The sequence below is a fragment of the Ooceraea biroi genome, chromosome 7 (genome assembly GCF_003672135.1).
Source record: "Ooceraea biroi isolate clonal line C1 chromosome 7, Obir_v5.4, whole genome shotgun sequence".
NCBI classification, from domain to species: domain Eukaryota; kingdom Metazoa; phylum Arthropoda; class Insecta; order Hymenoptera; family Formicidae; genus Ooceraea; species Ooceraea biroi.
Window position 1 is genome coordinate 130,801 of NC_039512.1, and position 14,826 is coordinate 145,626.

Sequence of the window (14,826 nt, forward strand, 5' to 3'; positions counted from 1 at the left end):
GAACGAAAAGAAATCCGATGATTACAATATCAAGCAAAACAATTGAAAATTGATGTCAGAAATTTACAACGTAATCATTCTTCACAGGAAACTTACAGACCGTTTGTCTGCTATATGTTAGTAATAGGTATATAGGATATTGGAAAGGCTCGGCAAGACCGGCCTTGCACAAGCAAGCTAGTGGGGATATACTCGGCAATAAAACACTTCATCTCCCACAAATTTCAGTATAATCTTGCAACTTGATGGAAGCAATATCAGCAAGGATGAAGTATTTAATATCAGGTTCGTTATTTGTTTCTTATGATAATTCTGATATCGGCTATATAATAATAATTATCTTGTGAAGGAATCCTTCTCTCTATGGTTGCTTTCTCGTTGGGTGATGTGCAGTCGGAATTTAAGAAAGCGAAAATCGAGCCCGATATCATAGACAAAGCACCAATCGAGAAAATTGAGGTATGTATGAAATGAGAATGTATAAAACTGCTGAAAACACGAGCATTTAATATTAGATTCAAGTTACGATTTAAATGTATGTGTTATATGATACTGTACAGTGTACGTGTATAAATAATTTTCTATTTTGTAGGTAAAATACGGTGATAAAGTAGTCGATTTGGGAACCGAGTTGACGCCAACTGAAACCCATGAGATACCCGAGATACATTATAAACACGAGGGCGGAGTTTTGTATACGCTCGTTATGACGGGTAAGCCTTAAAATTTGACAATTTTGAAAACATTCATAAGGATGTTTTTTCGCTGTGATGGTCCCACTATGCAAATCACGAGTTAATCGAACGCACGTAAAGACGTGCTATCCTCGACAAGTTCAACTTTCACCGGAACCGGTTTTCTCTCTTTCTCTCTCTCCATTTCATTGCGACTATTTGCACAATAAGCAGATTTAAGTGTCAAGTCGAAATTTAAATTATATAATGTCAATGTTCAAATATGGATTTTATAACAAAATGTAAAAATTATCCTATTGACTAGTTGACAAGAAACAAATAAATGTAAAATACATTTTATAATACGTGTAGATCCTGATGTACCGAGGAGGGGTGGATATAATCGAGAATTTCGACATTGGCTCGTGGGAAATATACCGGAGGAAAATGTGGCTAAAGGTGAAATTTTGGCGGAATACGTCGGTCCTGCCCCACCGAAAAATACGGGAAAGCACCGCTACGTGTTTCTCATCTATAAACAAAATCAAGGCGCTATTACGTTCGATGAAAGAAGATTGAGTACTTGGTGAGTGACGAATACATTGATGATGTAATCTCTATTACGATTTCTATTACATTATTATGCGGTTTGATATTTAATTATGCTCTTTTTCTTTGTCTAATCACAGGGATGGAAGTCAGCGGAAAAGATTCTCCATAAAGAAGTTTGCAGAAAAATATAACTTGGAAGGTCCAATCGCCGGTAATTTTATGGTGGCGGAATACGATGATAACGTGCCTGCTTATCACAAGCATTTGAATCTTTAGTCGACTCTCGAGGTCTGACGAGCACAAGTAACGTAACAACGAGTACGTGTGGATTTATATAATATCTATCTTTGTTCGATATTTCCAGGTGTGGAAATTCATTAACAAAAAAAAAGTTATAAATAGAGTCATTTTAACGAATTCTATTTATTCGTTGGTTTTTTGTTACTGTTATAAATATAAAAGGTACATGACATTCATTACGTTCGTATCCCCGAGGTCGTTACACGATGTTACAGCGCCTGTGAGTATCACTAGCGGTAAGTGTAAATCCTTAATTCTTACGAGCTTATATTCTACAATCGATTATTAAATACCTGCGGCTTCAGTGTGACATTATACACATTGACTAGAATATGATGAGCGTATCTCGCGATCACGATGCTGATTAACGCCACTGAGCATTAGATCTCAAAAATAGTAGATAGCAACTAGTCGGGAAGCAGAAATGTTAATTCCATCGTAAAGTTGGAGAAGGTACAATGCCTTCCTCTCTCTCTCTCTGTGTTGTCTTTAAGAAAGACAATATACATAAGATAACGTTTTGAACGACTCAGTTTTGTCATAGGCCCTTATAATATTAATAATATATCATTTAAGCCTTAGATCAAATACTCTTCGTGCACATAGCCTACAAGATTACTCATTCTTCTAGTAACATTGCTTTGAAACAAAGTAACGTCCCTTGAAGAAATGACATCTCATCATCAATCGTTTTGTTGTACTACTTTTAACGCAGTGTTGAGTTGATCGAATGCGTGTTCATTTACACAAAATGTATTCTTTGTCAATTTATTGTATAGCAAGCAGCTTCTTGCATTTTCATCATGCGTCTTGCGTAAATCACGATGGACACGAAATTCAACGAATCGACAAATTAAATACCGTAAATACTGCATCTTTTTCAGCATCGATTTGAGAGCTCATTAGTCAATCTTGCTGCTTTTATCCTTATCACGCCGAAACGTCTATGATTACTCCTATTGAAAGAAATTCTCGTTCGCGGCAGTGACAGCGGCCTAACAATCCTCATTTTACGATCACAGTTGGCAGCGATGATAACGCGCAGTGCGAAACCGATTTATAAAATAACGGAGATTCCTCGATAGTCCTTGTTGCATTACGTTCGTTAAACATTGCCTATGGTGAATGTTTCATAATCGCGCTTAGTAATCAGCGATTCAATCGTACGATTTGTGAGATTTGTGAGATTTGTGAGATTTGTGAGATTTGCAGTTTTTAAGGCAGGACCAAATCTGGATATACAGTCATGTTCCAGCAAAGTTGATGATCTCGAACATCTCCCCAGCCGCCGTTGCCCTTCCGAAGTTTGGTTTTCTTTGCCACTCCGGCAACCGTTAACGTTAATTGCGAAGGAAACAAATGATTGTGTGCTGCTTTCAAGACGTTTTGGACCTTTGCTATCACCGCCGTTGATTCACAGTTGTTCTTCTTATGATGCACCCCACTGTGGATATAATTATGATTATTTAATTTATGATTATCATGCAATTGCGTCATGATTATGTAAATAACATGCATCAAATAAAGGTAAAGGTAAAGGAAGATTATTTGTGAAATACGGAAGGAAAGAATTTCAAAGAGTTTCCCTCACCATTCTCCGATATGGAAGACTCTCGGAGCTCTCATCGTCATCGTGATTAATCCAGACTCGACGCGAGGTGCGATCCCTGCGCCTCGACTAGGCGGCAAGCAGGTCTGCGCGATATACTGCAGACTCCAGTCCCAGTTGTAATCGTCGTACGAGCAGAATTGCGCCGCGCATTTCCGCAGCTTGTTCCATGTGACGCGATTAAACGCCATGCCCATGTTATGCTTGCTGGATATCCACGGTGTTACTTCCGCCTGTCTCGACAGAAGAGAGAAGCATCACTCGTCGGTCTCGCACATCATCATTTCATGACTCTTTTATCACTGAATAAGTAAGATCTACTGAAGGATGGGCAAGACTACGACGTATCTACGTGTCTGCAACTAAAGCGATCGGTTGAGACAAGGTTTCAAAGAATTTCAGGCACAACATTCCTCGGTTTAACGTAACGTTCCGTCGGTATTCAATTCAGGACTGTTATTCATCTACGAATCTTCGCAGCTGACAGCTTCAGTCATGCGTGCAAACAGTGCTTCAATCCTTCATACGACAATAATCGGTCAATTGCACTGTCACTTTGCATCGCATGACTGTAATAGATGCTCGAAGCATGCACTACCGCCTCCGAGGCCTCGAGGGAATGGAAATTGTCTACAGAGGAATTCCATTTAATGTGTCTAACATAGATGTAAGAATGTGCTAATGTTGAACGTTGAATCGGTACGATAGGGCCGTATGATTTGGCTCTCCCTTTACGGAAATCTCTATGGAGCAAAGAGAACGCTCTCTCGATCCCCTATTCAACGTCAAGCCAAGATCGATCACACGGGGTTTCGTTGCTGGCTGAATCGATGCGAATCGCGGAAGCCGTGCAGAATTATGCGGTGCATGATATCCATCGAGGGAGAGGGTGAAGAGGCACGGGGAGAGGCGAAGCAAAAGAGAAAAACAAAACAGAAGAATTGAGCGAGGCAAGAGGCAAATAGAAAGGTATCAAAGTATATTGTTGCCGCTACTCGAACGGGGATGGGTCTCGAGAACCTTCTGATAGTGATTGTAGAGACTGGGCAGAAGTTGGAAGGCCCACCCGGGCGCCGCTTGCATCGTGTTCGCGTTCCGAGAGGCGGCGACTGACACACCGCTACCGATAGCGCTGCCACTTCTGTTACCGATGCCGTTACCGGCGTTAACGCCGTCGCCAGCGCCGGGGACGGTGACGATGCGACCAACCCCGTTGCCGATATGTTGCCTCTGCGTCATCGCCTGTACATCCTGCCGCTTCAGTCCACGCAGCAGCTCCCTTTGCAGCGCGCTATCGACGCCGAGGAACTAACGGATCGGGCGTGCGTGAAACATCGACACAGACATACTAATGGTGAACATACGATACGTCGAATGTACGCTTCGTCGTAAACGTGCAACGATGCGACAACTCGATATTTCTATCTCTGCGTGACAAATCGGTCAGAGAGAGAGGAGAGAGAAAGATACGTGTCGCGCTTGATACGCGGCGTATTATTAACGTTACGCTACTCAAGCACAAGCAAGAGAAAAAGAAACGTTGATCTTTTGCGCATTGTCGATGCGACGATATGCCCTGTATATGCGTTCTCTCATTTTTCACGTGTATCCGTGTTCGTATTAATATTTTTGTGCATTTTGGAACATCACGCAAAGCAAAATTAAAGATGTGTTTGCCTAGATATGAAAAAAAGTTCTCACCTTACGACTAAAATCCGTAAAATAGTTGTACGTCTTTAAATATGTACCCAACGACAGAACGTTGCATCTCTCGCAACTGAGCTTGCAAGTGCGCTCCATGAGTCTGAGCACGTGTAAAAAGTCTTCGGCGACGTAGTGATCCTCCTCGAGGAAGAGCACCATTCCGGTGTGATTCCTCGTTACTAACAATTGATCAAACACTCTGTTCGCTTTCCACCACCAGTGATGCTTGGTCTGTGTAAATTTAGCTTCCCTGTAGTGGCCGTATAAATCCGGATGCTTGGCGTTGGTGCACTTTAGATTTAAAGCCCTTTTACAAAAAGAACAGAGAAAAAGATGGATTTAACAATTGCTCACATTTGATAGATTTGACAAAGACGAATAAGAAATTGCTTAATTATTTAAGTTATCTTACTGTTCCTTCCGAATATTTCGTGGACAATCGTTGGCTCCCTCTCCGGGAAACGTTCGAGGGTGGGTTTGTATGCTGTGCGGATAAAAGATTTGCATAACCCGAGAAAAATCGACGCTCTGCACGAGGTAATTGATATCGGGATGCCAGATATCATGGCTGAATACGAGAAGGGCCTGCTCGATGTCCTTAGCTTGTGCCAGTGACACGATAAGGTGCCGGAGATAAGTGAGTCGCGTGTGCACTTGGACGACGATAATCGGAGCGTCGCTGGCCAATGGCCCGAACGCCTCCTCGTTGAACACTCTCTGTTCGGCATTTGCCCTCTCGATTTTATGCCGGATTTCTGCCATCTCCAATTCTGTGAGCACACCCGAACTGCCGTTCGTAGATGCATTGCGGCCCTCTTTCAAGAATCTTGAAACATGAGATGTATCATTTTCACACGTTATCTTATAATACACAGATGATCCAAATTATCCGTGAATTGATAATATCATTAATAAACACATTTACCTGTGCAACTCTTGAGGCACGAGGGAAAACAGAGTTTCGTTGGATGACGATTGTCCGGAATCATCTCGACTTGTTAAACTAATTACGTGAAGCTGAAGCCAGAGGAACGTAGCCAGGAAGACGAACACGAGGGTCCTCACTAGAATTCCGCGACCTGACCTTGACCCTCCGGCAATCGCCGTTCCTAAACATCAAAATAACCTTGAGATTGTTAAATTGTAAAAGGAATGCATTAGCTTACCTCCCGACTTTTTTCTGGTATATAATGTACAGCCGGGATACTGCTTCGCAAAACCTTGTGTAGTCGAGTCGTGAGCTTTTCCTGCGCACACGGCCAATTAAATAGATAACGATGAAGGCGTAAACACGTATATATGACAACGAAATGAATAACAAGTTCTCCTTCATCGCTTCGTGTAGTCGTTTAATGCCGTTCTTATCTCAGAACTGGATTGTAAAACAAAAAAATGTGATGCAACATGCATATAAAACTATTCACCGACGAAGCTTCTCTCATTAAAATTTTAATGGGATCGTCTTTTACACAAGGATATTAGTTTTTTAATTATAATACTAGTTTTAACATTACTATTATTGTTGTATTTACATGTGAAAATAATTATAAAAATAATTATATGTGGAATATATGATTTTTCGATATTTACTTTTTTACTTTTACAAAATCTACTGAAAACAATTTATTATATTTTTTCTTAGAATATGATAGGTAAAGTGTACCCTTGAAACACAATGAACATGCAGTCATATATACATAATAACGTGATATAGGTATACCTAATAAAATTGCGCAAAAATGGCAATGATGCGATCAACGTTTCGACACGAGGCATCCGCTCGATAAATATCATCGAGCCAAGAGGTATCGCGACAACGATGTCGGCATGACAATGTTTTACGCGTATGCCCGGACAACGCTGCATGATGATATTCGTCACGCAAATGTACGGCACGTTTACATTCGCCGAATACTTGGCAAACGATCGGATCGCCTGGAGTCCGGTCATTTACGCGCGTTATGCGTACGTGCGTATGATATGAAAATTATATTATACGAGTAACGTACGGATCGCGCTGCCGTTCGACAAATATGCAAACGCGTCGCGTTTACATAATGAATTTTATGTAACATACCGTGCATTGCTAACTGTAACATCATGACATAGTTATGACATATATTACATGATGATACACGATGGGATGCGTGTAACACGGTAAATATTCCTCGTAGCGAGCGCATCGTTTCGAAACGCCTTTACATAATGCCGTTTAGAAATTTGTTCCAGCTAAATCAGGCCTCGGGCTATTTTTCGACTCACCTTTCATAGTGTCATTCCTAGGAGATCGTCCTGAAACAAAATCCACATGGAACGAACGTTAGCGAATCCTATCGAGAAACTTGCGGAATTACGTTAAAACTTGTGTTCTCATCGTGATAGCTGGTGCACGATCTGTTATCTGTTAACGTGGATTTTCTATTAACGCCACGTGAGAGAGAGAGAGAGAGAGAGAGAGAGAAAAGCTCTGTAAAACTGGAGCTTACAATTGGAAAGCATCGAAATGCATTATCACGATGAGAACGTTGATAACAGATGATAAGAGATAAGAGATGCTACTAGCTATGTGATATGCGCTTATGTATATCGAGCTGTCACCGCCGCGAGTGTTACATGCGCGCATACACAAGGTGAGTCTAAGGCAACGAGAATGTTAAACGGTATTGTAACTTGTTCAAGATAAACACGAAGCTTCCGTAGCTTCCGTAGTGGAATGCCTATGATAATGCGTCAGTGCTAAATCCAAGGCCATCACATTTAACCTTTCGTGCGATAGTGGTATCAAAGTAACTTAATGCTGAATACGCCGAGTCTTTCCTGTCGCTCAGGTGTTCAACGCCAAGAGGAATACTATGTCTTTCCTTGAATATCAAATCATCATTATCGGCAAGAAGAGCTGGACACGCCACTGTATCTTCAATCATCAATTAAGCAAATATAAAATTTGCAGATCTTTTCAAAGTTAGCTTTTAAAGTTTCTATCAATCATTAGAAGACAGGAAGGACTCCAATATGTATTATCTCGATTATGTAATACGCGAACGTAAATCCAGTGTACGCGTTTCTATTATCTCGAATCGTACTCCCGTAACTTTCGTAATTATGCTCGTTTCGTGATAATAAATCACAAAATTTATCCGTACTGAATTGACAATGTCCGATACCATGACGGAAACCAGCATGAACCAGTGTGAATTTAAATTGCCTTTAAATAAAGCGATAAATTTCATAAAATACAAGAGATCATGATCTTTTCTTCATTGAAATATAAACCACGTAGGTAATATTCCTCTCAATCGATTCATTTATCAAGCAGGAAAACCAATTTCGCGTACAACGATGAATATGACATTGAGGAAGATTAAAAGCGCATTCGATTACGTGGATACATGAGAATAAATGTTTGACTAGCGGAAATCGATAGAAAAAAAAAGGAACGAGGAGAAAGAGATCGCGTGCGAGAAAAATCAGCGAAATGACACGATGGTCCGTACGCTTTCAGCTTTCGCGCGAAATTCCGCACTATCTCTCTCCGTTTTAGCCGTTATATTTATCGCGACGATAATAAAAAGATCAGTTACATGCGAGACGTCTCTTCTCTCTCGCTCGAGCGTGCACCATCGTCTCGTTGAATTCCGCTCACGTATCTTCGATCCGTTCGCTCTTCCTGGCACACGTTCAATGAACGCTGAACTTCTTCGATCTGTTCACTCGAACCTTCTTCTCGAATTATATCGGACATTGTTCAAAGTCTCTCTTAATTGTTTTTATTTTATTTTGAGTAGCTTAAAAATTGGTTTCCAGAATCTCTCGTTAAAATCGCTACATTAGTTGTACGATATAAGTTCATCGAGTTGCTTTTCACGTAACAAGTGATTTTTACATATACTTGCAAATTCAAACATCGCTTTTGCTCGATTTGAAGATAATGCTCTCGTAAGAACTTTAATATGCTCGAATAACTCCCATATAGTTTCGATACGATGAAGTCAAATCAGATCAAATCAGATACATCGTTATTCTATTAAATCCGCAATTTTCAGTTTTATATTTCTCCCACTTGATGAACGCTTTTCCCGTTTCTTTCGTTTTCAAAGCAAGAAGGAAGAGCAGAAGAAAATAAGGAAATCCAATTAAGAAGAACGATTTCAATTCACATTGCCATAACGAGATTATCACTATTACAGACGTTATTGAAAGATGATGCTATATCTCTTGTATTGCATGCGTGATAGATTTGCAAACAATTATTTATTACGATTACCTCGTTGAACAAAAATGACGCATCGTCTGGTTTTTCATCTTTACGAAATCTGAAAACAAAAAACACGGATGTCATATCTTGAATATAAATTTAATTTTAGAATGACTAACACACATATCTTGAGAGACATAGACAGAATAAAAGTTTTCAATATGATTTTCAGGCAATAAAAGTTTGTATAGCGTGCTTACAGAGCTCTCAAGAGATAGCAGGGTCGTACATAGGTACTTGAATGAAAAGCAGTAACATGAACAATAAGATTGAAGATATAGACGAATGTAAAATTAAAACGAGTTCTATACATGGTGGTTTCATGCGATATTGATTCGACATCGTTACGCTTAAATGGTCTTTAGATAACAGCCCTTGCACGAGAACGTCCTATCTGCATAATACGTATTAATACATTTATGAATGGACTTGATTGTATAGTACCATATCGTAATCTTCACCGTGCCTTGAAAGTGCCTGCGAAAAGCGTTTTTTTATCTCACGATATTTTACGATAATAATGTGACAAGCTTCATCACTTATCACTGATCATTGATAATTATCGTGGGAAACGAAGAAGAGAACGTCCAAAATCACTCATGCGCGCGCGCACACACACGGTACATTAAACTGGACGCTTATGAGCGATTTAATTTTAAGCAGACTTTAGGATGAAGGGAAAAGCAAGATTACCTTTGTATAATAGCGATTTTTCTTACACTTTTTCACACGCTGGTTTCCAGCAGTTGTCAAGCTCGCGCTTTAATTACACAGATTAATTATGTACGCACAATATAGTAATTATCAGACGTTGCGTGCTAATCGAGGCAAAACGGAGGCGGTCGCCGGAAATCTGAATCCTTTCATTCGTGGGTGCGTGCCTCGCTCTAGCGCTTTTGATGGACGGGTGTACCGTCTATTTCTGTGTTTCTCGGAGAAGATGCTATAGTTGTTATCGCGCCGCGCATGGCGTTACCACCACCGCTACTGAATAATGCATCGAATCACTATACGTATGCATATCGCCGAAGCAGTCGCGTACGTACGCAACAGGGAATAGGTGGATGTGTCTACCGATTATGTCTCTACTCCTATCGCAAAAAATACCTGTGTATGCATTCGTATATGCATTATAATGTAATAATGTTTCTGTGTATGTGTGTGTTCGTTACCACGGATTACCACGGAGTTCTTACATATCGATTCACTAGTATAGCACACATCTCTTTTTACAATTATTCATAATATATATATATATAGATTAACAAGAAATTCCACGTGCTCTCCCATGATTCATCGTGTACGATTCTTAACGATTCTTAACGATTCTTGCTTAGATCCGGAGAGAACGTTCTAAGGAAAACATGGACAAAGAATTTGTTTAAGAATGCTATTTACCGCGTATTTACCGTCGTTTGCCCCATCCAAGGCATGCTATTGTGAAAAATCGTTACACCTCCTAGTCTCCAAGCATTTGCAAAGTTGTATGAACGCACATACGCATATTCCACCAGGTAGCGAAATCGCATTTGCGATTCTTATCGAGGACACGTAAGATCTCTGCCTTAGACAAAATGCTATCTCCAATGTCTTTCCTCGCGTTGAGACTAATAGATTCACATCGCGTGATACGAACTTCACCCCATGATACTTCTTCAGTCTTCACTTCTTTTTTTCCTTCAATCATTTGTCCTTACCGAGTTATTATCGTGCAGACGAATCATTATCATTTGTCACGAACCGACGTGAATCCATTATATTAATCGAGTCTTGGCTAATAACTTCTGACACTCGTTTCCACGGCCGATGATATCGATATCATCGATCACGTATCGCGTGATTATCGGATAATAAAATATAAAAATTGAATGGTCGTGATATAACACGTATGGTAACATCGTATAGTCTCATGATGCTTACGTGTAATGTAAAAATCACAAGTTAAGGAATTAAAGTCAAGCATTTCCGTCACAACACGTTCTCTAAAAGGTTTTACGAGATAAAGATTATATCGAATCGCAGTTCTGAGTAAAGTTTCACTCGAAGAAGCATTAATGAGTTATTAAATACAAGGTGTAATCGTCGATTAGAGACTACCGCACCGGAACAGCCTCTGCCGTATCGTTAGAAAAATCTCGCAGGAAACCGCGAACCGGTAACGGCAACTCGTTATAAAAGTTGTAGCATCGGGAACCTGTATCGCGTCCTTTCCTTAGCGGGCTCACGACGCGGACGGGCAGATCGGCGCAAACAAATAATTAACTCCATTAACTTCATCGGCCGGACGAGACCGGAAACTGCGTGCTGCCGCGGTTAACGGCTCAACGAGATTGCAGGTATCGGTGATACCAGGCGTACGACAGCCGAGAGAACGGTCGAAGCTCGAAAGGAACAAAATATCACGGTCGTTCGCTGCGTAGCGCGTTACGCTCTACCTTCCATATTTTCCGGCTATTTCTTTTCTCTGCGTCTCCAAATCACGCGCGCTAAGGCCGGACACGGCGACCGTGAAAAACTCGTAGTAATAAAAACTAATCCATGATCAGCGAAGTATATCCAAGTGCGCGCTATAATTATATGCAATCACACGATTGCAATATCGCGTCTCGTAACGTCTATTGCGTGAGATTATTTATGTACGGTCAAAGAGGCAATCATGATTACGTACACGGTAATAGATTGTGAATGCTGTTCGAAGAAACTTTGTTTAAGGAAAGACGGAAGAAAATGCGTATTATATGCGTATACACGTACGATTTGTCTCGCGCAATTTTGGATGGGCGTGGTGTAACTACTGGTTGTTGTCTCGATATTAAAATCGCGTCGTGAGTCGTCACTATCACGTAGTGAAACGAGTTCTCGAGCCTATTGATAAGCGGAACGCGGCTCATCACCGCGGTAACGTCGCGATGTTAGTCGATAGTAACGATGCGACACGATGCGGAACTGCTGTAGAACGTTTGCAACAAGCTGCAATGCACCAGTTGGTCAATCTTTTCTTTTCTCACGAACTGAAGTAAAGTAGTTCCCTAAAACTTTGATTGCCCCGTTGTCTTTGAAATCGCGTGCTATAAAAAGAATTCAATTTTAACTGCAAGATATGTTAATAAAGATGACATCGCGCGCAAAGTGTCAATCGACGTTAATGAACCAATTCTCACTCAACTGTCATCTATTAACATCCCACGTGCAGCGAGTTTGCCATCTTGTTGAGTAAACTGCATAAAATACATAAATATCGATATCCGCTTGTCTCTGCGGGTGATGATAATTTGTCACGTCCGATCATAAATGGTATAAACGATCGATGTTGATCAATTGGTCATGAATGCGTGAAGAGTTGCGCAATCGAGTCTTTTTGCTTTGATCTTGTTGGACTGGAACGTGTCCAGCCGGTTCTTACCCATCTAACTTCAAAGTCCTATCTCGCGGAACAGCAGTTTTCTGATACCAGCGAGTCGGTATCGCCCAAGACTTATTCAAGAGCTTCGCTTCTTTGCATTATTATATAGCAACAAACATTTCGGAAACTGAATTTATCTTAATTTTAATGAAACCTTTGCGATCGGTTTACTTGAAGCGCAGGTGAGATGACTGTAATGTTCTGAAATGTCACGTGACCATGAATTTATACGGAAGCGTACCGTTTGTCCACAGCCAAACACAAAAATTAATTGTTCAAGGCCACTGCACGTAGAAAAGTTTTATTGTTAGTCGTAATCGTAAGCAAATCGACCAATCGCAACCGAGCATTCTCGTAACGCAATAACAACTGCGATTGACTTACGGCGCTTACGGCCTTTAGTTTGGGTGGGTTAGGTTAAATTTGACTAATTTTATTGGCCGTGTCCAATTGTGGTGCAATCGACACCTATCCAAGTTATATACAAACGTCGCGCTACGATATCGTAGTTAACGTAGCGTATTGACATCTGATATTCGAGTTTGTCTTTCCTCTCGCAGCGTTTTCCTTTTTCGCGCGTCGGCAGATCGACTCTTCCGATTGACCTATAGAGCGAGGCCGATCGAACGGGCCGACACATCTCTGTCAAAACGGCGCGGGCGGTCGACACGCTGGCGCATGTCTCGCCGCGACTTGCGAGTCGTCAGTGATAAACCGATGTCTGTATCCATGCCCCATATATCTTGGGCGTTAAACGCGGCGAACGTTCGGTTATTACGCTCAATGTCGTCATCGAGCGGAGAGACGCACCGAGTTCTGTAATTACACTCCGCGCACGGCCGCGGCGTTTAAATTCGCAATTCGATTGTCGGATCGTGGTGAGATGACGCGTAACATGCAATTGCACGTAATTACGTGGCGTTGCTGGTGTCATAAGATCGCGTCTAAAACCACCGTTCTTAGTCTTACTTGAATTGAAATTTTACGATCCTCCATTACTTCTCCGTTGTGTCCGCGAAAATGCAGTGTACCATTTGAAATTTCAAATGCCACGAAACGATCCCGTCGCGTTTAATGTTCTATGTAGATGGCACACCAACCCTCGAGGGGATTGTCGCTGCGGTTGTTGGAAGGAACATTGAGGCGGAAACGGAACGGAGGGCAGCGACGTTTGCCGGGCGAATCGATCGACGGCGGAACGACCGCGCGTCGACCGGTCGCGGAAGAGTCGAACTGCCGAGAGTTAATTCCGTCGTGTTACAGTTTCGTTACTTACACGGCGCGCTCGGCACTCGGCCCGCCCGGCACGGTAGGCCGTCCCGGGCGCAGCTTTCGGGGAGATTCGGCGACGGTGGCGGAGGCGTTTCATCGGCCGTCATCCAGGGAGCTGCCGACGACGCGAAACGTCGCGTCGACCACATGCACGCACCACCGACTGCTGAGGGAGCGCGCGGTGAAAAAAACTCTCACGGAAAATAGCACCACGGACGGACACGCGCGCGCGCGCCCACGCCCGCGCGTTCCGCTCGACCGTCACCGGCCGTCACGCGGCACGCGAGCTACAGCCGTGCGCGGTGCGAGTCCCTCGAGGAGCGCTTTCGAACCCACCCTCGATCGCTACGCTTCCGTACCAGACGGTAAAGAGGAGGAGGGAGGCACTGCCACTCTCGCGCTCGATCCTCCACGCGCATCGAGTCACGCGATTGGTCAAAAGCGATTGGTGGTTGCCATGTTCGGCTGAACGCGCGTCAGCTAGCGTATATCTAACGGGAGTCGCCTCTCTTGAGTGTTTAGAAACGGGGTTGTGTGTAAGGAAAATTGCGAGGGTGCTAATAATAAATTATTTATCTGATCTGCTGTATTTTGTTTTGGTAGTTGTACCATTTCATAATCACACACTAGGTTATTCGAGCAGAAGAGAGAATTATTGAATATCTTACAATTAATCTAACAAAATACTTTATTATATAATTTATTATCTCGAAATTAAAGATTAAACAATAAAGACCGTAAAATAAAAATATAAAGATTTATCACACCCTGTACGTAGGTTTGCATTTACTTGTGATCGAGCATATCGGAATAAAGATTTCTGAAAAATATTGTATTTTAATTCTTCTAAACTAAGGAATCGGTATCGATTTTCCGGTCAACCCAATATTATACAAAATGTGCCATGAACGTGTAATAACACGTTGCGAGTGGCTATGCTGCCATCTAAGAAACCTATTCCACGTTGCGAAGTGAATAGATATTTTACCGTCATCGGGTTAAGAATGAATCTCTCTCTGATACTCTTTTTCTCTTTTTCTCCTTTTTTTTAAATTTA

At 41.8% G+C, this 14,826-nt stretch overlaps 2 protein-coding genes across 10 annotated transcripts; one reads left to right on the top strand and one right to left on the bottom strand.

Moving 5' to 3' along the window:
• Positions 1–24: 24 nt before the first annotated feature.
• Positions 25–1,643, top strand: LOC105288013 (protein D2). Its single transcript, XM_011353952.2, has 5 exons — positions 25–285; positions 350–459; positions 593–713; positions 1,047–1,260; positions 1,364–1,643. Exons 1-5 carry the CDS (start codon positions 246–248, stop codon positions 1,500–1,502), a joined length of 624 nt encoding a protein of 207 aa, XP_011352254.1. The 5' UTR covers positions 25–245; the 3' UTR covers positions 1,503–1,643.
• On the bottom strand, positions 1,634–14,463 carry LOC105288012 (alpha-1,6-mannosyl-glycoprotein 2-beta-N-acetylglucosaminyltransferase). Of its 9 annotated transcripts, none has more exons than XM_011353943.3 (10): positions 13,774–14,463; positions 9,104–9,152; positions 7,102–7,131; positions 6,006–6,086; positions 5,765–5,948; positions 5,252–5,665; positions 4,837–5,146; positions 4,156–4,443; positions 3,118–3,368; positions 1,634–2,970 (listed from the first exon to the last, which is right to left on the bottom strand). In XM_011353943.3, the coding sequence occupies exons 3-10, from the start codon at positions 7,106–7,108 to the stop codon at positions 2,742–2,744; spliced, it is 1,764 nt and encodes a 587-aa protein (XP_011352245.1). In that variant the 5' UTR covers positions 7,109–7,131; positions 9,104–9,152; positions 13,774–14,463; the 3' UTR covers positions 1,634–2,741. The 9 variants fall into 9 exon arrangements, with proteins under 9 accessions (XP_011352245.1, XP_011352247.1, XP_011352246.1 ...); XM_011353945.3 differs by lacking the exon at positions 13,774–14,463 and adding an exon at positions 9,814–13,420; XM_011353944.3 differs by lacking the exon at positions 13,774–14,463 and adding an exon at positions 9,788–13,420.
• Between the last annotated feature and the right edge of the window lie 363 nt (positions 14,464–14,826).

Bases quoted from the DNA above. Each gene is read 5' to 3' on its own strand.
- LOC105288013 (XM_011353952.2), top strand. From the start codon at position 246: ATGGAAGCAATATCAGCAAGGATGAAGTATTTAATATCAG. The intron at 714-1,046 runs GTAAGCCTTAAA...TAATACGTGTAG, and splicing joins GTATACGCTCGTTATGACGG to ATCCTGATGTACCGAGGAGG. The intron at 1,261-1,363 runs GTGAGTGACGAA...GTCTAATCACAG, and splicing joins GAAAGAAGATTGAGTACTTG to GGATGGAAGTCAGCGGAAAA.
- LOC105288012 (XM_011353946.3), bottom strand. The intron at 5,147-5,251 runs GTAAGATAACTT...TTTTTGTAAAAG, and splicing joins CGAAATATTCGGAAGGAACA to GGCTTTAAATCTAAAGTGCA. The intron at 2,971-3,117 runs GTGAGGGAAACT...TTATATCCACAG, and splicing joins GTCTTCCATATCGGAGAATG to TGGGGTGCATCATAAGAAGA.